Here is a 26,149-nt window from a genome sequence, read left to right as displayed (position 1 = left end):
CTATAAAGGAACTACAGCACGGTTACATGACTTCACGTCACCACCGCTAAGCTAAAGGAGGCTAATGTTGGGCTATAAAGGAACTACAGCACGGTCACATGACTTCACGTCACCACCGCTAAGCTAAAGGTGGCTAATGTTGGGCTATAAAGGAACTACAGCACGGTCACATGACTTCACGTCACCACCGCTAAGCTAAAGGTGGCTAATGTTGGGCTATAAAGGAACTACAGCACGGTCACATGACTTCACTTCACCACCGCTAAGCTAAAGGTGGCTAATGTTGGGCTATAAAGGAACTACAGCACGGTCACATGACTTCACGTCACCACCGCTAAGCTAAAGGTGGCTAATGTTGGGCTATAAAGGAACTACAGCACGGTCACATGACTTCACTTCACCACCGCTAAGCTAAAGGTGGCTAATGTTGGGCTATGAAGGAACTACAGCACGGTCACATGACTTCACGTCACCACCGCTAAGCTAAAGGAGGCTAATGTTGGGCTATAAAGGAACTACAGCACGGTCACATGACTTCACGTCACCACCGCTAAGCTAAAGGTGGCTAATGTTGGGCTATAAAGGAACTACAGCGCGGTCACATGACTTCACGTCACTTCATGACCATTTTCTACTAATTGCACATCTGCTAGGCTGCCAGTTTTCCTCTTATAGCATTCAGTTTTACTTTCAGCACAGCTCATGTTACAGCTGCAATATACAGTGTAGAGCCTGATGAAGCGTGTGTGTGATAAAACAAGCTAGCATCCCTTAAATGTCCCATTGTTACTGCGATGTCTCCGCATGCCTCTCACAGCGGTGTGTTGTAATATTCTCCTCAGAAATATGCAGACACATTCAGACAGACTCAGTAATTAGGTGTGTTAGTCAAATCCTCCAACACACAGGGGGACTGTGCAGGACATTATAGAGCAGCAATAACAGTAATACAGATGAGGCGTGAGCAGCAGAGAAACCAAGGAAAGATATCACGTCTCTGCAGGAGGTCATAAAATACTCCCAGTAATATATCTGTATGCAACAAACTGTACATGCAGCTTCTAGCTTGTGTAATAATATATTCATGGATACAGTTTTAAACCATTAACATCTCATCAGCTTGTGTTAACCACAGACCTTGTTTCAGGCCAACCAAAAACATATCCAGTAAACCATTGACTTCCAGACTAGGTGTCATTTCAGGGTTTTAGGAAATATGTTGAAAATTACAAAAGACGTCCATTTTATTTGTACCTTCTGGAATCCAGTCATCCATTTGGCAACAAACACATTTTATCACTTCAAAGATGAGCTTTTAAAGTTTAGGACACTTTGATATCTGTAATGTTACACAGATATATCATTGTGAAATGTGTATTTGGTCAGGACTGAGATGTAGTTATGAGTTGTATTTTGTCAGGACTGAGTTGTAGTTTGTCAGGACTGAGTTGTAGTTGGTCAGGACTTGAGGTGTAGTGTAGTTTGTCAGGGGTAAGTTTGTCAGGAATGAGGTAGTAGTTTGTCAGGACTGAGTTGTAGTTTGTCAGGACTGAGATGTAGTTTGTGTCAGGACTGAGATGTAGTTTGTCAGGACTGAGATGTAGTTTGTCAGGACTGAGTTGTAGTTTGTCAGGACTGAGGTTGTAGTTTGTCAGGACTGAGATGTAGTTTGTCAGGACTGAGATGTAGTTTGTCAGGACTGAGATGTAGTTTGTCAGGACTGAGATGTAGTTTGTCAGGACTGAGTTGTAGTTTGTCAGGACTGAGGTGTAGTTTGTCAGGACTGAGTTGTAGTTTGTCAGGACTGAGATGTAGTTTGTCAGGACTGAGTTGTAGTTTGTCAGGACTGAGGTGTAGTTTGTCAGGACTGAGGTGTAGTTTGTCAGGACTGAGATGTAGTTTGTCAGGACTGAGTTGTAGTTTGTCAGGACTGAGATGTAGTTTGTCAGGACTGAGATGTAGTTTGTCAGGACTGAGATGTAGTTTGTCAGGACTGAGGTGTAGTTTGTCAGGACTGAGTTGTAGTTTGTCAGGACTGAGATGTAGTTTGTCAGGACTGAGTTGTAGTTTGTCAGGACTGAGTTGTAGTTTGTCAGGACTGAGATGTAGTTTGTCAGGACTGAGTTGTAGTTTGTCAGGACTGAGATGTAGTTTGTCAGGACTGAGATGTAGTTTGTCAGGACTGAGTTGTAGTTTGTCAGGACTGAGTTGTAGTTTGTCAGGACTGAGTGTAGTTTGTCAGGACTGAGATGTAGTTTGTCAGGACTGAGGTGTCTTTGTCAGGACTGAGATGTAGTTTTTGTCAGGACTGAGATGTAGTTTGTCAGGACTGAGATGTAGTTTGTCAGGACTGAGATGTAGTTTGTCAGGACTGGATGTAGTTTTGAGTGTTGTCAGGACTGAGGTGTAGTTTGTCAGGACTGAGGTGTAGTTTTCAGGACTGAGGTGTAGTTTGTCAGGACTGAGGTGTAGTTTGTCAGACTGAGTTGTTTGTCAGGACTGAGGTGTAGTTTGTCAGGACTGAGTTGTAGTTTGTCAGGACTGAGTTGTAGTTTGTCAGGACTGAGTTGTAGTTTGTCAGGACTGAGTTGTAGTTTGTCAGGACTGAGTTGTAGTTTGTCAGGACTGAGGTGTAGTTTGTCAGGACTGAGTTGTAGTTTGTCAGGACTGAGGTGTAGTTTGTCAGGACTGAGGTGTAGTTTGTCAGGACTGAGATGTAGTTTGTCAGGACTGAGATGTAGTTTGTCAGGACTGAGTTGTAGTTTGTCAGGACTGAGATGTAGTTTGTCAGGACTGAGGTGTAGTTTGTCAGGACTGAGGTGTAGTTTGTCAGGACTGAGGTGTAGTTTGTCAGGACTGAGAGTAGTTTGTCAGGACTGAGATGTAGTTTGTCAGGACTGAGGTGTAGTTTGTCAGGACTGAGATGTAGTTTGTCAGGACTGAGATGTAGTTTGTCAGGACTGAGATGTAGTTTGTCAGGACTGAGGTGTAGTTTGTCAGGACTGAGTTGTAGTTTGTCAGGACTGAGATGTAGTTTGTCAGGACTGAGGTGTAGTTTGTCAGGACTGAGGTGTAGTTTGTCAGGACTGAGGTGTAGTTTGTCAGGACTGAGGTGTAGTTTGTCAGGACTGAGATGTAGTTTGTCAGGACTGAGGTGTAGTTTGTCAGGACTGAGATGTAGTTTGTCAGGACTGAGTTGTAGTTTGTCAGGACTGAGATGTAGTTTGTCAGGACTGAGGTGTAGTTTGTCAGGACTGAGATGTAGTTTGTCAGGACTGAGGTGTAGTTTGTCAGGACTGAGATGTAGTTTGTCAGGACTGAGTTGTAGTTTGTCAGGACTGAGATGTAGTTTGTCAGGACTGAGATGTAGTTTGTCAGGACTGAGGTGTAGTTTGTCAGGACTGAGTTGTAGTTTGTCAGGACTGAGGTGTAGTTTGTCAGGACTGAGATGTAGTTTGTCAGGACTGAGGTGTAGTTTGTCAGGACTGAGATGTAGTTTGTCAGGACTGAGTTGTAGTTTGTCAGGACTGAGGTGTAGTTTGTCAGGACTGAGATGTAGTTTGTCAGGACTGAGATGTAGTTTGTCAGGACTGAGATGTAGTTTGTCAGGACTGAGGTGTAGTTTGTCAGGACTGAGATGTAGTTTGTCAGGACTGAGGTGTAGTTTGTCAGGACTGAGATGTAGTTTGTCAGGACTGAGATGTAGTTTGTCAGGACTGAGATGTAGTTTGTCAGGACTGAGATGTAGTTTGTCAGGACTGAGATGTAGTTTGTCAGGACTGAGGTGTTTGTCAGGACTGAGATGTAGTTTGTCAGGACTGAGATGTAGTTGTCAGGACTGAGGTGTAGTTTGTCAGGACTGAGATGTAGTTTGTCAGGACTGAGATGTAGTTTGTCAGGACTGAGGTGTAGTTTGTCAGGACTGAGATGTAGTTTGTCAGGACTGAGATGTAGTTTGTCAGGACTGAGATGTAGTTTGTCAGGACTGAGATGTAGTTTGTCAGGACTGAGGTGTAGTTTGTCAGGACTGAGGTGTAGTTTGTCAGGACTGAGATGTAGTTTGTCAGGACTGTAGTTTGTCAGGACTGAGATGTAGTTTGTCAGGACTGAGATGTAGTTTGTCAGGACTGTAGTTTGTCAGGACTGTAGTTTGTCAGGACTGAGATGTAGTTTGTCAGGACTGAGGTGTAGTTTGTCAGGACTGAGGTGTAGTTTGTCAGGACTGTAGTTCGTCAGGACTGTAGTTCGTCAGGACTGTAGTTTGTCAGGACTGTAGTTTGTCAGGACTGTAGTTCGTCAGGACTGTAGTTTGTCAGGACTGTAGTTCGTCAGGACTGTAGTTTGTCAGGACTGTAGTTTGTCAGGACTGAGGTGTTTTATGGAGATATTTCAGAGATGAGAAAGTAAAGAAAAGAAAAAGAGTGTTTCTGACGTTTCCTCTCAGAAGTGTCCAAACATCTCAATCTGACCAGAGCTCATTAAAAATCAAACAGCAGCTCACTCTGTAGGAATATTAATCTTCTTCATCTTCATCTTCCTCCTCCTCCTCCACTTAAACTCCCACTGTACATCTTACATTTATATCCAATCTAATATTTAATATTCCATTCCTCACCTACTTATGTATATATCCTGCTTTATATGTTGTTACTGTAGTTTGCATTTCCACTATGACTTAATTCTTTAAAAAAAAGTCTAAATTCTGAAAGAAAAGTCAAAATTCTGAAAAATATAAAATTCTGTGAAAAAATTCAAATTCTTTTAAAAAAAGTCAAAATTCTTTGAAAAGTCAATTTTATTTAAAAAGTCAATTTTATTTAAAAAAAAAGTCCAATTCTGAAAAATATTACACTTAGACAAAAAAGTCAAGTTCTTAAAAAGTCAACCATTTTAAGAAAACAGTGTGGAGTGGGTTGATTACAGCAGTAGCATAATATTTAGCACAGGGTTATTTGATCAGATTCTTGTTACAGTAATGGATGGACTAGCTTTTATTTCTATTTGAGATACTCTTTTAATTTCTCTAATGTTCAATATCTTTTCTTTTTATGCTGCTGCAACGCAGGATCAATAAAGTACTTCTTCTCTCCTCTTCCACAGCGGATCAGGCGGATCCCTGTAAGTTCCTGGCCTGTGAGGAGTTCTCTCGCTGCGTTCTGAGCGGCAGGATGAAAGAAGCTCGGTGTGTTTGTGAACCTGGTTTCCTGTCAGTGGACGGACTTCCCTGCCAGAGTGTTTGTGACCTGAATCCAGACTTCTGCAGGTAGGAGAGGACTCTTTAAAGTACAGACACTACGTACTGATATACACCTGAACATCAGCAGGAGAGGACTCTTTAAAGTACAGACACTACATACTGATATACACCTGATCATCAGCAGGAGAGGACTCTTTAAAGTAGAGACACTACATACTGATATACACCTGAACATCAGCAGGAGAGGACTCTTTAAAGTAGAGACACTACATACTGATATACACCTGAACATCAGCAGGAGAGGACTCTTTAAAGTAGATACACTACATACTGATATACACCTGAACATCAGCAGGAGAGGACTCTTTAAAGTAGAGACACTACATACTGATATACACCTGATCATCAGCAGGAGAGCACTCTTTAAAGTAGAGACACTACATACTGATATACACCTGCACATCAGCAGGAGAGGACTCTTTAAAGTAGAGACACTACGTACTGATATACACCTGAACATCAGCAGGAGAGGACTCTTTAAAGTAGAGACACTACGTACTGATATACACCTGAACATCAGCAGGAGAGGACTCTTTAAAGTACATACACTACGTACTGATATACACCTGAACATCAGCAGGAGAGGACTCTTTAAAGTATAGACACTACGTACTGATATACACCTGAACATCAGCAGGAGAGGACTCTTTAAAGTAGAGACGCTACATACTGATATACACCTGAACATCAGCAGGAGAGGACTCTTTAAAGTACAGACACTACATACTGATATACACCTGAACATCAGCAGGAGAGGACTCTTTAAAGTAGAGACACTACACACTGATATACACCTGAACATCAGCAGGAGAGGACTCTTTAAAGTAGAGATACTACATACTGATATACACCTGAACATCAGCAGGAGAGGACTCTTTAAAGTAGAGACACTACATACTGATATACACCTGAACATCAGCAGGAGAGGACTCTTTAAAGTAGAGATACTACATACTGATATACACCTGAACATCAGCAGGAGAGGACTCTTTAAAGTAGAGACACTACATACTGATATACACCTGAACATCAGCAGGAGAGGACTCTTTAAAGTAGAGACACTACATACTGATATACACCTGAACATCAGCAAGAGAGGACTCTTTAAAGTAGAGACACTACATACTGATATACACCTGAACATCAGCAGGAGAGGACTCTTTAAAGTAGAGACACTACATACTGATATACACCTGAACATCAGCAAGAGAGGACTCTTTAAAGTAGAGACACTACATACTGATATACACCTGATCATCAGCAGGAGAGGACTCTTTAAAGTAGAGACACTACATACTGATATACACCTGAACATCAGCAAGAGAGGACTCTTTAAAGTAGAGACACTACATACTGATATACACCTGAACATCAGCAGGAGAGGACTCTTTAAAGTAGAGACACTACATACTGATATACACCTGAACATCAGCAGGAGAGGACCCTTTAAAGTACAGACACTATGTACTGATATACACCTGAACATCAGCAGGAGAGGACTCTTTAAAGTAGAGACGCTACATACTGATATTCACCTGAACATCAGCAGGAGAGGACTCTTTAAAGTAGAGACACTACATACTGATATACACCTGATCATCAGCAGGAGAGGACTCTTTAAAGTAGAGACACTACATACTGATATACACCTGAACATCAGCAGGTCGATGAGTGAGTGTGTGAGAGGAATGCAGATCCTCTTCACTCTGGACCCTGTATATTTCATCATTCTCCTCCTCCCTGAGCTCTGAGGCGGCAGCAGCTTTTCAGTCTGGTTTTTGGGGGATTGAAGGGTTTTGGTGGAAGCATTGGAGTTGGATTTACCACCTGTGATTAACTCCGTTTGGTGTAGTCATGCAGCAGTAAACAGTGAGCAGCAGTAAACAGTGAGCAGCAGTGAGCAGCAACCCAGTCTCACGGCATTTCGTGTTCACCAACACGATTTTCCCCTTTTTTTCGTGTTGCACAGCACGATTTTAAAAGCAATGTATTTCTACTGGTAATGACGCTCATGGAAGCATGGCATTCGTTTGTGTCGGCTGCCCTTAAAGGCAATGTGAGCGTCCATTCTCATTGGATAACGGAGAATTGTACACCCGGAAGTAAGTATTCCCCTTACTGTCGATTGATTTTACAGTGATATCTGCACTACTCATCGACTAAAAAACACCAGATTATCCTTGTTAATTACACAACATTGATTGGTTTAAATTGTGTGCAATGCTTTTGTATTTTCCCCCTTCGATTCGGAGAAAAAAATATTTTTTCGGAGTAAAGGATGGCAGAAGACACTACACTACCCAGAATCCCCAGCTATCGTTTGGACTACACCATGTGCTCTGTTTGACAAACTCCGTTTTTTTTTCACCATTCATTCCAATGGCTGGCGTCTATGTCTCGTGATCTTCAAATTTCTCCCTGCAGAAAAAAAAAACATGGCCGAACTTCGTTTTATTCTCGGTGGAAAATGCCTATTTTAAAGTTAGTTTGGCCATTAAAATGCGTTTTGATGTCATTTGATGCGAGAAATATGAGTTGTTATTTCAGATTATGTGTGCAGTGGATGTACATGATCTTTAGTTTGCTATTACGAAGATTACTTCAGGAAGTTTTCATTGTTACCTAGGGACGCTGCTATCGATATTATTTCTGTTATGTTGTGTAACTGTTGTTAACTGTGATGGTTATTCTCGCGTCCAGGAAAGAGAAGCTTAAAAAGGAGACTAAATGGAGTCTCTGAGATGTTTTCAAATTGGTACTTTAATTCATAAAAGGCGCGGTACAGTCACAAACAGGATATTGTCCGACAGAAAAGCAGCTGTCTCTGGCCCTCGCTAGCAGAGAAAAGAGGCCGAACCGCTCAGGTGCTGCTCTTATATAGCTTCTGCAGGCTCCTCCCTGCGGGCCGGCCCTCCACATCTTAATGTCCGTTGTTACGTTTAAACAGAGGATTCAGGCATTGTACATTCAATACATACTTAAACACGCCTCTTCTCCTCATATTGTCTTTCATCACTTTTCCTTTAACACATTCTAAACGTTGTAGTTAATATTCTAAAAAATACAGAAAATACTTCACGGCTGGTTTGGTTTCTGGTCATTCCGGAAGTTGTCACATCTTACCCACGTCTGTAAACAATAACTTTATTCAAATAAACTATACCTTCATTTAATATTCAGCAATAATAATACGTCTATGGTTGCAGTGTTAAAATCAGTAGGTTTCGGTGTGCATCACTCCATGTCATTTCGCTACTAAATTAACCTCTATAAGACATGGTAAACTAGCCACATGCTAACCGGAGATGAAGGATTTTCAGAATAAAAGCTTAACTGGTTGTGCACAATAATTTTCTGGTTTTTCAGTATAAAACAGCATTTAAACTGAAGGTACATTTAAGGTACATTATGCCATCAAAATATTGATTTTAATTTCTAACACTGTTTAATGGTGTTATCTTTATTGCTACCCCCTTTCCCGTCAATGTATAGTGTTGGTCCACAGCGCAAACATATTAGTTTAACAACATCCGCATCTAAAGATAGCCTACGTTATTTTCCCCTGTGCGATTCCAGTCTCACATCTCACAGAACATCGTCATTAACAAATACCGGAAACAGACCGAAAACATTTAAAAAAATAAATAATACTTTATTCCGAGTGTGCTTGCTTTTCTCTTTGAAAGTCATCACATAACGGCATTGTAATACTCGGTTCGGCTGCATTAAATATTACATATCTGCCGTAGTTCTGTATTTATAGAGCCCTGATGAGAAGACTTCTGGACAAACATGAGGAACTGAAAACGTGACGTGGATCATAAATATATCAGCCATTAAACAACATCTTACATTTATTTTCACACAATACGTCTCCTTGCAGTATCAACACTAATTCGGCTGACTTTTATATTTGATCCAATTGGCAGATAGGCTGTATTTACACCATAAAGGTGCACAGCTGATATAAAGGGACACCTAGTGGTTAAAGCATGTTATTGAATTTCATTATTTTTATTATTAGATATTAATAGGATCCCTATAAAGTATATTAATTACTCGTTATTCTCTACTAATAGTTAATTAAAGACTGTATATAATGACTATTTTGCACATCCCTTTCAAGATTTCATGATTTCCTAAGGTTTATTGACATATCATATAGGCCGACACAACTATGGTGTAGTTCTGCATTGAATGAAAAACTTGGGTCGCAGGTTCCTCAATAGTGCATTACAAGACATCTATCAATATGTGCATACCTCCAGCAATGTTAACTATGTTGAAGCACTTATTTTAACTGATATTATACATAATGTATTATACTCTTATAAGATGTATGTAGATATTTCATCTCCGGCCTTGTCAGGTATTGAACAATCAATAAATAAAGAACACAGAATTGTTCAATATAAAACACAGAATTTGTGTGATTATACTAAATGATTTACAAATAAACACCACTGCATATGTACAACTATACACATGCTGATGTAACACAAATGTTCCAACTTGGGATCAATAAAATATATCTTATCTTAAGCTGATCGATGGCTACTGCCATATTTGCAAAATGTGCCTCTGAATGTTTCAGGCTTATCAATTAATGTAATGTAATGTTATCAATGAACAACAGGAGGGGTCACAGACATAAGACCAGCTGTTAAATAAAGCTCTTCTGACCTTAGCTGGCATGTGTGTATATATATTAATGCTGCCCATTATGGGCACAAGCAATTTTCACCCATTTATTAATTATATGTTTTAAATGTGAGTGTTTCCTATCCCCTAAACCTCCAGGGATGTACACAGTTTAATACTGGCCACTTCTTATTATGGGAAATACGAAAACGTCTTTTAAAACTACAACTCCCAGTAGAGACGTGCCATAGATACAGAACATGTTGCGAAACAGAATAGCCAGCATGTGTAGTTCTGGGGACGGGGTGGGGGAGGGGGGGATGCGGTGGACCGACAGTCTGCCGTGGTTCCATCCCATTTCAAGTGCTGTTCGAGGCTCGGCAACCCTCGGAGCACACTCTCCAATCACAGAGCTTGAGGACTATCACGGGGTTTGTCAAGCAGAGCACATGGTGTAGTCCTAAACGATAGCTGGGGATTCTGGGTATCCTTTACTCCAAAAACACATTTGTTTCTCCGAATCGAAGGGGAAAAATACAAAAGCATTGCACACAATTTAAACCAATCAATGTTGTGTAATTAACAAGGATAATCTGGTGTTTTTTAGTCGATGAGTAGTGCAGATATCACTGTAAAATCAATCGACAGTAAGGGGAATACTTACTTCCGGGTGTACAATTCTCCGTTATCCAATGGGAATGGACGCTCACATTGCCTTTAAGGGCAGCCGACACAAACGAATGCCGTGCTTCCATGAGCGTCATTACCAGTAGAAATACATTGCTTTTAAAATCGTGCTGTGCAACACGAAATGCCGTGAGACTGGGTTGGAGCAGCAGTGAACAGTGAGCAGTGAACAGTGAGCAGTGAACAGTGAGCGTGGAGGATAAAGACCAGTTAATCAGAAGAGGCAAATCAGTACGAAAGCACAGCAACTCGGGGTCCAACGACATGCTCTCCTGATCCGAAATTAGCGCACTAAGCCCCTGAGCCACAGGCCCCTAAGATATTGTTGTAGGCCGAACCTGAAGGAAGCTGCCGGTTCCCTCGACAAAAAGCAACAGGATTTCTCCAGAGGATTTTGGAATATTGTATAAAATAAAGTCTGTGGAAAAGGAACCTGTTTGATAAATGTTTGTTCAGCCGGATCATCTCCACATGTCTACTTTCATAATGTTAGAATCATAAATCTAATCTCCAGAAGCTACATGTTAACGTGATGCTATAAAGGAGCTACAGCAGAGTCCAGCAGCACGACTTCAACGTCACGCCAACTTCAGATCCAGATTCAAACTCACAGATTCTAGATGGAACGAGTTGAAGCGTTTGTTTGAACAGTCTGCAGGAAGCAGGGACTTGCTTTCAAGCAGAACAGAAACTAACTTAGAGGAGTGTTCACGTGTTCGGCGTAATGACGTACAACGGCCTCCACGACTTCTGTAGTCCTATTCAGCCACTTGGTAACAACCATCGTTTCTCAGACACGTCCACTCTTCAGAAATCACCAGTGGGGTCACTGCTGATGATTTAATGTGGTAGAACAAAACGTGACCCGTCTCTTCAATGTGTCTCAAGCACAGACCTTAGTTCAGATATTCTCCTAAACCCTATGGAGAGATCCCATTGGCTCTGAGACCAGGGAACAGGAAGTGGTGACCTGCTGACTCACTTCCTGGTTTTAGGACTCGTCCCTGCACCGCTCTCTAGGAGGCATAGCATTGAAATGAAAGACATGTTGAGCCAATGCCTGCTCCATTAGAACATTTCAAAATACTTCTCCCAGCGATGAAGATGAATTCATCACAAAGCATGTCATTCACTTCCTTACTTTTTTGCCCTATTTTAACTGCTGGGACTCAATATGTTAGGATACATCAGTCAGGAGGAAACAATATTCGTATCTAGTGTATTTCCACATCTCCTCCTCGTGTGAGTGTCCTGCTGCTTTCTCTGCAGCTCTTTCAACACTTTGCAGTTTGAGCAGGTGTTCTGTATCTCACACAAAGAGCTGCAGCTGCACTTCCTCTCTCACTCCTCACTTCCTCTCTTCCAGACACAGAGACAGCCCCGCCCTCTCAGGACTCTCCAGTTAAAGCGAAGCATCTGATTGGACGACACCTGAGAATAACACAACAGGTACGTTTGTTGAAGCGCCTCGTGCAATCAGAACATCGAGCTCACTCAGCTTCAATTTAAAAACCGGAGCTGGAGAACGTGGTGCTTCTTTACTAGATATGATATGACTTTTTATGACCTTTTAAAAAAAGATTTGTTATGACTTTTATAAGAATCACGATACTATGAGCTTTTTTGAAGACCTTTATATTACTTTGGCCCAATCCCAAACCGCCCCCTACACACTACCCCTCAGTTTGCCCGTTTGCGCGGAGGGTCCGCATTAAGGGCTGTTCCAAACCAACGAGTGTGGAGCGGTGTGGAGGGGGAGTGGGTTATCAAGCCCTCAAACAGCGAGTCTGCAGCGATGCTGACTGGAGACCGGTCTCTACCTCACCTGTTAGACGCTTTTATCCAAAGCGACTCACATGCTCAGCACTGAGGACGATCCCCACAGGAGCACTTTGGGGTGAAGCGTCTCAGGGACACAACGACATGCTGACTGCAGTGGGGTTTGAACCTGTGACCCCCTGCTCCCAACACCAGCGCACTACCCACTGCGCCACACGCCTCCTCTACCTGACCGGTCTCCTTGCTGTGTGTGTCCGTCGGGAAACAAGCTGTTAACAAGTAGTTCCAGCAAACATCCACTGATAAACTGCGATGTTAGCAACCTCATGATAACCTCATATGTTTTAACTTAGGATCAAACCTGTGTTTAGTCGAGAAAAAGGTAAATGTGTGCATTTTATTATAAAGTTGTGTATATTTACAGACCGTTGCAAAAACTAAGACGCTTATAAACATCAGGTTTAAAACTAAAAGAGCTTTGAAACACAATGAAAGATGTTTGGAGTTTTATTTGAGTTATTCATTTAAACTTTTTGTCAAAGAGATGCTGATTTGAAACCGTTGTTACAAACAGTTACGGCACTTCCTGTTTCTGCGGAGAGAGGGGAGGCCGTCCCAAAGCTTGCTGCTGTGTTTACTCCCTCTGACAGGAGGAGCCTCGTTCAGCTGCGAGTGGCACTCCACGGAGTTAGTGGCCGTTTCTCAATCTCGAGGATGCTGGCTTGGTAGTCGCATACTTCCAAGTCACTTCCTTCAGAAACGAAGCAAGTATACTTCCAAGCCACGGCTTCGGAAAACGAAGAAGAATGGAAAAGGCTAACAAGTGTGCCACTCTCTCTAATGGTTTCAACATAAACTGTTCCTCACGATGTCTATCTAATTATGAACTTGCTTTACTTTCACGGAACACATTTTTGGTGATAACAAACAAATGTAACAAAGTCACATATTTACCAACACATGTTCTACGCCACTACATACTTACATTTCAATGTGTGCTGCGTCGGTTCAGCCATTCTCCGCAAGGGTTTTTGAAATTGTTCCGTGCGCAAAGCATTGTGGGGATTTTAAGGACGCGAAAGTCTACTCATGTGCAGCCTCGAAATTTCCCCCAAACCAAGTACGCGGCCTCGGTGGAATTCCAAGTATGCTGGACATTGGAACAGTACTTCGGCGGCACTCGATGACGTAGCATCCTTGAAATATTGGCTTAGAAGCCAGTATCCTCGAGATTGCGAAACGGCCACTGTGTCGCAGGGAGCCCAGAATTTTGAAGTGGGGGGGGGGGGGGGTGCTAGTGGAGCACGCTCAGGTACTGTGGACCGCATAAAGCTTAGCAGACTCTTCACACTAACAAAGGATCACTCCTAGGCAGGGTTGGGAGGGTTACTTTGTAAATGTAATCAGTTACTGAATACATGCTCTGAAAGTAATCAGAATACAGTTACGTGTCTTAAAAATGTATTCAGATTACTTTTAGAATACTTTCTTTTTCCATAACAGATGGGTATGTTTTGGGGAACAGGAGACACGTATTTTACTGTTTTAATGGCTTATCAAGAACTCAAACACAACATCTTGGTGTCATTCTGGACAGCTCTCTCATCTGCACCCCACATAAAACACATCACCCGGACTGCATTCTTTGTACTGTCGTAAAACCTTTCCTTGGAATATATTATGAATTGTAAGGTGTCCTTGGTGCTTTGAAAGTCGCCCCTAAATAGAATGAATTATCATTATTATGTATTATCTGAAACGATGTAATAACTTTTAAAACTGTTTCCAGTCACTTGCCCCATGCATTCAGCAGCAGCAGGCCATTCACTTTGATTTGATCCCGTTATGAAATGTCATCATCGCGACTATAAAGAAATGCTACATAAACGTTATCTTGCACATTTTATCTAACCATCTCCGTTTCTAACTTTCAATATATTTTAAAAGAGATCTCTCTCTCATCTGCGTGCGGGGGCGGGGCCTCACAGACGCTGCATCTCTCTCTCTCTCACAGACATGCTGCAGCGCTGTGCAGTGTGCACACAGCTCTGCCGGTAATGAATATTACATTTTGTGAGGAAACTTTTCCACCAATAATTCCAAAAAGTATTCTAAAATGTATTCACTTCAGGTTTACGAAAGCAACTGTAATCAGATTACTCGTTTTTTAAATGTAACGCCAGCTGAATACAGTTAGCCTACTTGATTTTTGTATTCTGATTACGTAACGCCGTTACATGTATTCCGTTACAACCCAACCCTGCTTCTAGGCTACTGTCCCGCAGCTCCTGCCTCTCTGTTGGACTCTGTCGCAGCGGGGCTGCTGCTGTGGTGCGGAGCGCATTAACCAGACTCTTCACAACGAAGGATCAATTCTTGTTCAAGGCAGGGAAGGTTTCGCAGTACGCAGTCTACTGCCTCTCTGTTGGACTCCGGTACTGCACCTTACTCACGGGACGTTGTAACAAAAAAAAATGGGTGGGAGGCGAACGCAGTAACCACTCCGCCAACGCCACAGTCACCCCCGTCGTGCGGGCCAGATGAGAATGTCTGGAGGGCCGGATGTGGCCCGCGGGCCGCCAGTTGGTGATCACTGAGGGTAGGGTGTAGGGCGTGTTTGGGATTGGGCCTTTAAATGACTTGTTTTTTATGTTTCTGAATGACTTTGACTTTTAAATCTGACTTTTTTAAAACTCAAAATACTATGAGCTTTTAAGAGTTATTTTTTTTTTACTACATATGATGCTATGACTTTATGTAAATTATTTGTTATGACTATTTTATTACTTTTTTTAAATGACCTTTTCATACGACAATTTGCTTTGACTTTATTAATTTTACATGACATTTAAATTGCTTTTATAAGACTCACGATACGATGATCTTTTAAGGTTTTATTTAACTATATATGATTACTTTATTTAAATTATTTTGTATGACTTTTATATGAATTTTAATGAATATTTCTATGACTTTTTCTCCCATTAACTGGGTTTTTTCCCTTGTCTGATGTGACAGAGGGTATTCATCCTGTAAAGTCCACGGAGACAGATGTAACATGTGATATTGGGCTATATGAATACACTTTTGTTGATTGACTCTGTAATTGGTGGACTGCGTCTATAATAGCGTATATTTCGTCCCCGCAGACTCGATGAAACGGGACTCAGCAGGTCCTCGTCTCTTCTTCAGTTAAACATCAGACACTCTTCAGAGCTGAACAGCTTTCAGGACAAACTGTACCAACTCTCCAGAGCTCTTTCACACCAGAGGACGATCTCCAGACATTTTGGACACTTTTTAAAAAACTGTCGGACAGCCTTCGTCTCAGCGGGATATCGATCCACGACGGACTGTTTTTGTCTGATTCTCTCTTTGTGTTTGTGTAGTGAGTAGCGTGTTAAACACTCAGGATGTTTAGGTTTGCTAACACGCCAAAGTCCAGGAGGCCCAAACAGCCGCCCTGTTGAACCCCTAAACGTCTGGACGGAAGACGAAGAGCACATTATCGGTCATGAAAATCCACAGACTAGATTATTGGATCCCAACCCTTTAGCGTGTAACCCTTAAAACATATTGTAATATAATGTTAATATAATTATTAATGCCACTTTCTGTCTGGAGCGTATGTGTTGTCGTTTGGAGATCAACCAAAAAGTGTTTCCCCCTTCTCATATTGATTCTTTTAAAGGGCTTAATGAGTTGATAGTATCCAAGGGTTTGTTTGTTTGCAAGCTTACGGAAAAACTATAGGTCCGATTTTCACGAATCTTGTTGGAAGTGTGTAGAAGTGATTGCGTTTTACACAAATGATACATTTCATTAAACGACTCTACAGCCGTACCACCTGCTGTGTGTGGCTGAATGCTAAATGCTAACCTTTTCATTTGAAGAGTCCCTTCTCTTGAAACTGGTTTAAAACAGGCTGGTGTTTCTGCTGTGTACCTGATCCTCTTGTACAGCTCGTGTAAATAGACCAAACACATTGCTGCTTTTCTGGGCGGGGCAAAACGCTAATATGTGTTTTTCTTATTTATTTAATTGTCATTCAACTGTGGTGATATCACGATAGCTAAAAAATACAAACTGTGTTGAATAAGAGGCGCCGTTTTCAGCAGGACCGTGAGCAGGAGCAACAAAACAAGGAAGAAGAAGCGGAGATTTGGTGAAACATGGAATGCTTTTATTCTTCTGTTAGAGATCAACGTTAGAAAAGTGACAGTGGACAAAGGCAGTGCTTCCCCAGGAATGATTGTGATGTGTGGAGCAGGTTTTCAGGGAGTGTTTCAGGGCGGAAAAGTCGCCCGTTTACACCCGGCATTAACGTGCTTCGAAGCAGGAAGGAAAGGTTTGTCTTCATGCATTTAACCCTGTGTCTCGCTGGTCCTCAGTTCTGCTCTCTAACTAGCTTTAACATGCTAATTGCAGTCCTTGCTGATGTAACTCAGTTTCAACCTGAACTGATTCAACTGGAAGTGTTTTTTCACTTTCTGTAATGCATGAATTGGACTTTACGGATTGCAGAATAGAGGAAGAAATGAGACGAGGAAAAGGAAGTTAAATGAGAATAAACAGGGGGAATTGTAGACGTTTGTTTACGCCTCGTTTCTAAAGTCCCTGGAGTCTTTTCAAAAGGTAACGGCTCATCTGAACCGGGACATGTCTCCGAGGATCTTTGGTGCTTTTGTTCACGGCTTTCCCGCACGTTAATGCCATTTGTAAAAAAGGGGGATCAGCTTCTTTGCAACAAGACAGATGTTCATGCTTTCAGATCATCCAGAGGAACAACCTCAGGTGAACGAAGGTGCAGCCTCACAGCAGCAGATTGTCTCTTTATTTGACAATGTTCCCGTCACACGAGGCTTTCTGTTTCCCCGTCTGCTTAGTTAGCTAGATGTTTTGCTTCTGGTGAAGTACACACTTTCCAGTTGCCTGCACACACTTCTGCACCCGCTGTAAGAAACTGTACTTTCCAGTTAGCGTCTGAGCACCAGCGCTTCACCGCTATCTTCTCAAAACGTCCAAATCTGACGTGAGATTCAATCATTTCTTAACATTTTAGGAATCAAATTATACTTTTAAGCAACTCAGTGGAATGATTGGATTATTTGTCCTCGAGTAGAAAAGACTTAACGATGGTTTGAAGGACTTCTTTCTGCAGAGGGGTTGCATAATCATTCACTTAATAAACACAAATAATCAGAGCTGAATTAACGCTCAGGCCAAAAACAGAAACCCATGGAGGGTCCGACGTCAAAGTCAGATGTTTCTTGGACCTCATTACACATGAAATCACACACAGTGAGAAGAGGAATCACTACAGGAACAAATCAACCAGGTCTCCAGTTACATTCGCTTGGAAAGACAAAACGATAAAGAACAGAGGCTCCTTGTGCAAGTGTTCCCCGCCCTGAAGGAACCACGGAGACGATGTACACAGTTTACGGTTAATATGGAAGAGACACACCATCAGGAATGCATCATCACATCTGGGTTTGGGGAGGCAGCTTGTAAAACAAAAAGAGTTGTGTACATGTGGCGTTTGAACCCCGTTAGAGAAGTAAGGCCTCGTCGTTAGACTTAGAGAAATGTTACAGGGAAACAACCAGAGGGTCCGATTAGCAGCTCCCTAAAGAGAACCAGGACATGCTTCATGATGGAAATGTAGAGTAAGGGTCCCAAACTACTGGAAGCTAACCTGCATAATGGGCAATTAGCACAAGCTGCATTCATTAGCATTATAGCGTAGCTTGTGTTGGCAATAGTTCAGATTTGAGTGGTTTTGGAGGTTATTGAGGAAGCCGAATGCATCTCTAATCAACAAGCACTCTTAATCAGAAAGTGGACATATCGTCACTCTGTGGATTATGATGATCTAGGGGACTGGGTCATCTGGGTTGGACAGGTTGCGTATTTAATAGTAAAAGTTGTCCACAGTAGAGATCTTGTGCTCTCTGTATCCAATGATCGAAGCGCTTCTCATGGTGGTCGAAATCAGAGTACAAGTGTGGCCACCTCCTCGTTAAAAGTGCCATCACCCTGAACATTTCAGAAATGGATTCAGCGTCCTCAATAACGCCCAAAACCGCTTTAGACATTATCGTCCACATAGGATAAGTTGCTCTAATTAGCATTCATTAGCGTTAGAGCCTAATTGTGTACATGTCCCAACATAAGCAGGTTAGCATCCGGCAGTTTCTATGTTCTGGGGACCCTTACTCTAAAAACAAGACTCCCAGGTTCACTAAAGCTGGACCTCAGACTCTCAGAGGTGATGATCAATGGGATGTGTCTGCATAGGGTTCAACGCAGAGCTTCCCTTGTTAGGAACACAAAGAAAAGAAACAACCCCTCCTGTGTTAGCTAGCTGGGGACCCTTACTCTACATTTCTAACATAACACTTCCAAGTTCACTAAAGCTGGCAAGAGGTGATGACTAATGGGATGTGTCTGCATAGGGTTCAACGCGAAGCTTTCTAGGAACAGAACACCAGCACAAAGAAAAGAAACACGTGTTAGGTAGCTGGTGCATTCGTCCCTTTGTTTGCATTCTCAATAAACCCCACGACCGCTTCAAAACTGCCCCTTACCGTCTGCATGGGCTATTCATGCTAATTAACGCAACATATCTAAGTGTTAGCATCCAGTAGTTCCTATGCGCAGGGGATCCTTACTCTACATTTCTTACAACAGTCCCAGGTTCACTCAAGCTGGATAGCTCATGGGCTTTAAACTCTAATTAACTCTAATTAACTCCAACTAACGCAGCGTATCCCAATCGTCTAAATGTCCCAACGTGTGCAGGTTAGCATCCGGACGTTTCTACTCTACCTTTCTATTAAAGCGTCGGGTATTCATCTCCAGGTTCACTAAAGCTGGACATCAGACTATCAGAGGTGATGATTAATGGGATGTTTCTGCATAGGCTTCAATGCAAAGCTTCCCTTGTTAGGAACAGAACACAAAGAAACCCCCCCCCCCGTGTTAGGTAGCTGGTGCATTCGTCCCTTTGTGTTCCTTCATTATTTGAACATGCTCTGCATCATGGCGGTGGCGTACGTGGGTCTGGCCTGCCGGCTCTCGATGGCGCTGCGGAGGTACGTCACCCCCCCACAGCGCTCCCAAATCTCCTCAAACTGCCGGGGCAGGATCTCTGCGCCTCGCTTCCTGGAGAGGGCCGGTCTCCTCCAGACTCAACTCGCACATCTCCATGTCGTCTTTACCTGAAGAAGAACATACGAGTTAGTGACGGATCAAAGGAGCAGGAGGGTTTAACGTCAGCATGTTCACGTGAATACATGCAATACTCAGTCATCTTTCAGCATGTTCTAACATGCTATATGACATGTGACATACTATGACTTTTTAACCAAGGTGTCAAGTAACTAAGTACTGTGCTTAACTAATACAGGACCTTCTGCACAATGAATACTTTTACTGTCGCTACTTTCACTTGAGGAACATTTTGAATGCAGGACTTTTACTGTAACAGAGTATTCCTACACTCTGGTACTTCTACTTTTACTCAAGTACAAGATCTGAGTACTTCTACTTTTACTCAAGTACAAGATCTGAGTACTTCTACTTTTACTCAGGTACAATATCTGAGTACTTCTACTTTCTCTCAAGTACAAGATCTGAGTACTTCTACTTTTACTCAAGAACAAGATCTGAGTACTTCTACTTTTACTCAAGTACAAGATCTGAGTACTTCTACTTTTACTCAAGTACAAGATCTGAGTACTTCTACTTTTACTCAAGTACAACATCTGAGTACTTCTACTTTTACTCAAGAACAAGATCTGAGTACTTCTACTTTTACTACAAGTACAAGATCTGAGTACTTCTACTTTTACTCAAGTACAAGATCTGAGTACTTCTACTTTTACTACAAGTACAACATCTGAGTACTTCTACTTTTACTACAAGTACAACATCTGAGTACTTCTACTTTTACTCAAGTACAAGATCTGAGTACTTCTACTTTTACTACAAGTACTAGATCTGAGTACTTCTACTTTTACTCAAGTACAAGATCTGAGTACTTCTACTTTTACTACAAGTACAACATCTGAGTACTTCTACTTTTACTCAAGTACAAGATCTGAGTACTTCTACTTTTACTACAAGTACTAGATCTGAGTACTTCTACTTTTACTCAAGTACAAGATCTGAGTACTTCTACTTTTACTACAAGTACAAGATCTGAGTACTTCTACTTTTACTCAAGTACAAGATCTGAGTACTTCTACTTTTACTCAAGTACAAGATCTGCGTACTTCTACTTTTACTCAAGAACAAGATCTGAGTACTTCTACTTTTACTCAAGTACAAGATCTGAGTACTTCTACTTTGACTCAAGTAGAAGATCTGAGTACTTCTACTTTACTCAAGTACAAGATCTGAGTACTTCTACTTTTACTCAAGTACAAGATCTGAGTACTTCTACTTTTACTCAAGAACAAGATCTGAGTACTTCTACTTTTACTCAAGTACAACATCTGAGTACTTCTACTTTTACTACAAGTACAAGATCTGAGTACTTCTACTTTTACTCAAGTACAACATCTGAGTACTTCTACTTTTACTCAAGTACAACATCTGAGTACTTCTACTTTTACACAAGTACAAGATCTGAGTACTTCTACTTTTACTCAAGAACAAGATCTGAGTACTTCTACTTTTACTCAAGTACAAGATCTGAGTACTTCTACTTTGACTCAAGTAGAAGATCTGAGTACTTCTACTTTTACTCAAGTACAAGATCTGAGTACTTCTACTTTTACTCAAGTACAAGATCTGAGTACTTCTACTTTTACTCAAGTACAAGATCTGAGTACTTCTACTTTTACTCAAGTACAAGATCTGAGTACTTCTTGTACTTTGTTTGTACTCCCGTGTAGTTCTCCCACCTCTACTTTATAAATACTTTGTATATTTGTACTCCCGTGTAGTTCTCCCACCTCTACTTTATAAATACTTTGTATATTTGTACTCCCGTGTAGTTCTCCCACCTCTACTTTATAAATACTTTGTATATTTGTACTCCCATGTAGTTCTCCCCCCTCTACTTTATAAATACTTCTTGTACTTTGTATACATGTACTCCTTTAGTTCTGGTACCCCTCTTCTTTCTAAATACTTTGTATATTAGTACTCGTGCAGTTCCCCTACCTGCCACCAGGACGACGGGGTGTTTGTCGGGGTGCAGCTCCATCTGCCTGGCGATCCACGGCCCGTCGAAGTGAGCGTACCACCAGCCCTTCTTGGTGTTCTGGGGGTCTGAGTAGGCGTCCCCCGGGCGGATGAAGGGGATCCTGAAGTACCTCTGCTGCCGGTTCAATGCCACCTCCAGCTGCCGCGCGGGGAGGGCGGGGGCCGGGTTCTGCTGGGCTGGAGGGGGGGGGAGAAACATAAAGAGTGAGGAAGAGGAGGAGGAGGAAGAGGAGACATGCAGGGTGACAGGAGGAAGATGGTCAGAATGCACTGGGGGAAAGCCGTATCTCTGTTTATTAACCCGTGTATTAACTCGTTCTAAAACTTTTTTTTGCCCAGGAACATTAACGAGATTTGAATCAAAACTAACTTTGAGTTCCTGGAGTTCAAGGAAAGGGGGTAGCGGCAAAATATATGATCAAATTAAAACAGAAAATGTACTTAAAGGTAAAAGGAAATAAGAGCAAGGAGTTATTTCCTTCTTTCTGGAATAGTTCTTTAGCAAATCAAGATGTTAGTCAGTGACATGTTGACTCATTAAACTCAAGGCTAGTTAGCTTAGCATAAAGACTGGAAAGTGGGGGAAACAGCCTCTCTAACGAAAGCTAATTAAATAGTGTATCCTCATTTTTTATTTATATTGATTACATCTGTTTTTAAACAACAACGTCTATTGCTATTTCAAATTTTCGGGCAAATCTAAGAACAAGGTATGACGTATAAAATCACTTCCCCTTGGTAGTATTATTAAATAAGATTATAACACAGATTGACTTCTACCCTCAAGTTAAGGTTGATTGTAAGGTATTAATACACACTACAATGTGTCTCGTTTTAAACCCAAAGAAAGGTGAAATATGGAATAAATAATCCCGGTGAAGCCCAGGCATGTTGACTTCCTGTTTCTCCGGCCTGCATCCAGCCTCTTTCTGCTGCTCTGGGATCAGTTCAGAGAGATAAACCGTTTGTTCTCTTCCGACGACAGAGATTCAGCGAGACGTGAGGCGTGGCGAGCTTTATGAAAGGGCTTTGCAAACTCGTGTGAAAAACGTAAAGACAAACAGGATTTGCATTTTTCTACCAAGAGCGTAAGGAATCTCCCGAGACCTTAAATCAGGACTGCAGCGTTTCCCTGCAAAAAGGCTGTATAGCATTTCCCCGTCACAGAATCACTAACTCAGTAGAGCTTAAGTGAATGTGCATTCAAAAAAAACATCATTTAATTGCCTTTTTTATTCACTTTTTCAAATCAGAATATTGTGTTTACTCCGGGGAAATGTTGAGACAGTCGTTTCAATTTAGAATCAAATGGAAAGAAGACGGATCTGTTAAAAATGAAACCGTTTCAGGTCAAAATGAGTATTTTTGTACTTCCTCTGCTCACGCCTCAGAAACACCTCCACCATGAAGAGAAACTAAAATAACCCAACAAGCAATGACCCAATCAGAGCAGCCCTCTCCCGTGTTAGGGTTAATAATAAAGGAGGGGGCGGGGCTTCAGTTTTTTTCGTTGATCTAACCAAAAGAGTTTATTCTTTTTTGAATTCTGAGAAAATAAAAAAATATCTGAACATTTGGAAAATCCCAAATTCTGAGAACATCTACAAACGAAGGAAACCGCCTAAAAATCACTGAAATAATCTCCTCTGATCTCAGAATGCAGAGAAATACAAATCTAAGTTCTGAAAAAAGTCAATTCTGAGAAAAAAATACTAGGAAATCTCAAAATTCGGACTTTTTTGATTCTATATTTGTTTTGAAATCTTCTACAAATCAGTGCATCGTCATGATAACAGAAAACAGCGCGTCAAATCACTGAAATAACTTCCTCTGCTCACGTCTCCTCAGAAACACCTCCGCCATGAAGAGGAAACTGGACTAAAATAACCCCAACAAGCAGTGAACCAATCAGAGCAGCCCTCTCCCGTGTTAGAACAAAAAAAAAAATCGAAAATCCCAAATTCTGACTGTGAAACTTGAAGTCTGAATTCTACATCTACAAATGAAGGAAAACGCCTGAAAAATCACTGAAATAATCTCCTCTGATCTCAGAATGCAGAGAAATACAAATCTAAGTTCTGAAAATAAATTCAGACTTCTGAGAAAAGTGAACATTCTGAGAGAATTCTGAAAAAAGTCAGTTCTGAAATCTCCACATTCTACATTTGTTTTGAGATTAAAGTCAGAATTCAGAGAAAAAGTCAGAATTCTTATGAAAAAGTCTGTTTTCTGAGATCTTCTACAAATCAGTGCATCGCCATGAAAACCTCCACCATGGAAGAGAAACTAAAATAACCCAACAAGCAGTGACCCAATCAGAGCAGCCCTCTCCCGTGTTAGGGTTAATAATAAAGGAGGGGGCGGGGCTACAGTCTGTGGTTAGGTGATGTCACACTGAAGACCACTTACATGCTTTTCTCACAGCAGGTGCATGATCTGAAAGCAAACATGCAAGGTTACACGAACACAGGAAGTGATGCAACCGGAGAGAACATGTGACGATCAGAAGGAGAGAACACAAACACTGAATGTTATTTGATATGAGACGTGTTATCAGATACGGGGACAACATGATAAAGAGTGAAGGACCAATGAAAGAAAGTGTTTTTTTGTCATCTCTGAAATAATTATGCTGAATTGTTTAAAAAGTGTTTTCTCAATGTGTCAGACCCAGAGACATACAGAAGAGGGTAACGGGACCACGTGGGAATTTACTTTGACATCTGATTATTTATTTAGTTTTAGTTCTGAGATTAAAAATCACTTCTGATGAAAATAACTAATCTGAAAATCTCAATCGACTGAGTTCTGACTGATTAGAAGTCTGAGGAAAAAGTCTGAATTCTGAGTTGAAATTGCGATTGTTTTTATTTAGATAAAAATAAAAGTTAGACTTCGAAAAAAAAAATCGCAGAATTCTGAAGAAAATCTGAATTTGAGAAAAAAACCATTCTAAAAAATCTCAGAATTCTTAAAAAAAAGTCTGTAATTCTGAGTTGAAAAAGTGGTTTTCTATTCCAACAAAAAGAGATTTGTTTTCTTTCTTTCTAACTTTAATCTCAAGACATACACTTTTTTTTCCCGTTGTCGAACCTTTAAAAAAGTGTCACATGTGGCCCTAACCCTCTCCTGTAGAGATTCATTCTGAGACAATTTAGAATAATGAAAAATGACTTTCACCATCGATTAACGATTATCTTCTACTGATTGATCCACATAGCGTTGGAGTGTCTCCTAACACTTTTCCAGCGGTTTAAAAGCACTACTTATGGAAATGAAAAACAACATTTAAAAACAAGCTGAATAAATATATATTCTGTTCTAATATTCATTTAACTTCAGCACGTTGGCTTCCACCACTTCCACCCATACTTGCAAACCCTCCGATTTTTCGTGGGATGACTACGATTTCATTGCGCTCTCCCTGTTTCTCCACGGGTCACATTTGCATCATGCATTTCCTAACATTCGGTCTATATGCTGAAATGTATTATCTCTTGGATTTCCACACGGCATCTATTGCACGTCTGTCTTGTACTGGGAGAGGGATCCCTCCTCTGTTGCTCTCCCTGAGGTTTCTCCCATGTTCCCTTTAAACTGTGGGTTTTCTCTGGAAGTGTTTCCTTGTACGATGTGAGGGTCTAAGGACAGAGGGTCTAGGACAGAGGGTCAGGACAGAGGGTCTAAGGACAGAGGGTCTAAGGACAGAGGGTCTAAGGACAGAGGGTCTAAGGACAGAGGGCTGAAGGGAGGCTAAGGACAGAGGGTCTAAGGACAGAGGGTCTAAGGACAGAGGGTCTAGGACAGAGGGTCTAGGACAGGGTCTAGGACAGAGGGTCTGAGGACAGAGGGTCTGAGGACAGAGGGTCTAAGGACAGAGGGTCTAAGGACAGAGGGTCTAAGGACAGAGGGTCTAAGGACAGAGGGTCTAAGGACAGAGGGTCTAAGGACAGAGGGTCTAAGGACAGAGGGTCTAGGACAGAGGGTCTAAGGACAGAGGGTCTAGGACAGAGGGTCTGAGGACAGAGGGTCTAAGGACAGAGGGTCTAAGGACAGAGGGTCTAGGACAGAGGGTCTGAGGACAGAGGGTCTAAGGACAGAGGGTCTAAGGACAGAGGGTCTAAGGACAGAGGGTCTAAGGACAGAGGGTCTAAGGACAGAGGGTCTAAGGACAGAGGGTCTGAGGACAGAGGGTCTGGGACAGAGGGTCTGAGGACAGAGGGTCTGACAGAGGGTCTAAGGACAGAGGGTCTGGGACAGAGGGTCTAGGACAGAGGGTCTGAGGACAGAGGGTCTGAGGACAGAGGGTCTAGGACAGAGGGTCTAAGGACAGAGGGTCTAAGGACAGAGGGTCTAAGGACAGAGGGTCTAAGGACAGAGGGTCTAAGGACAGAGGGTCTAAGGACAGAGGGTCTGAGGACAGAGGGTCTAAGGACAGAGGGTCTGAGGACAGAGGGTCTAGGACAGAGGGTCTAAGGACAGAGGGTCTAAGGACAGAGGGTCTAAGGACAGAGGGTCTAAGGACGAGGGTCTGAGGACAGAGGTCTAAGGACAGAGGTGTTGTATTTT

At 41.8% G+C, this 26,149-nt stretch overlaps 2 protein-coding genes across 2 annotated transcripts in view; one reads left to right on the top strand and one right to left on the bottom strand.

Moving 5' to 3' along the window:
* Positions 1-16,236, top strand: part of LOC117548025 (interphotoreceptor matrix proteoglycan 1-like) — a 37,088-nt gene extending 20,852 nt beyond the window's left edge. The window contains exons 4-6 of the mRNA XM_034218953.1: positions 5,101-5,263; positions 11,952-12,034; positions 15,514-16,236. Of these exons, the coding sequence (XP_034074844.1) occupies positions 5,101-5,263; positions 11,952-11,991 (203 nt within the window). The 3' untranslated portion in view covers positions 11,992-12,034; positions 15,514-16,236. The remainder of the gene's footprint in view (positions 1-5,100; positions 5,264-11,951; positions 12,035-15,513) is intronic.
* A 289-nt stretch (positions 16,237-16,525) lies between these two features.
* LOC117548026 (unconventional myosin-VI-like) lies at positions 16,526-21,757 on the bottom strand (the record flags this gene model as incomplete). Its single annotated transcript, XM_034218954.1, is given in 3 exon segments — positions 16,526-19,539; positions 19,541-19,587; positions 21,539-21,757. Coding segments are annotated over 3 exon segments (419 nt in total), but the record flags the coding sequence as incomplete, so codon positions are not given.
* Positions 21,758-26,149: the final 4,392 nt, after the last annotated feature.

Source organism: Gymnodraco acuticeps, unplaced genomic scaffold (assembly GCF_902827175.1).
Source record: "Gymnodraco acuticeps unplaced genomic scaffold, fGymAcu1.1, whole genome shotgun sequence".
Classification (NCBI taxonomy): Eukaryota; Metazoa; Chordata; class Actinopteri; order Perciformes; family Bathydraconidae; genus Gymnodraco; species Gymnodraco acuticeps.
Note: the sequence above shows the minus strand (reverse complement) of the source record. Positions and strands in the feature narration are given on the sequence as shown.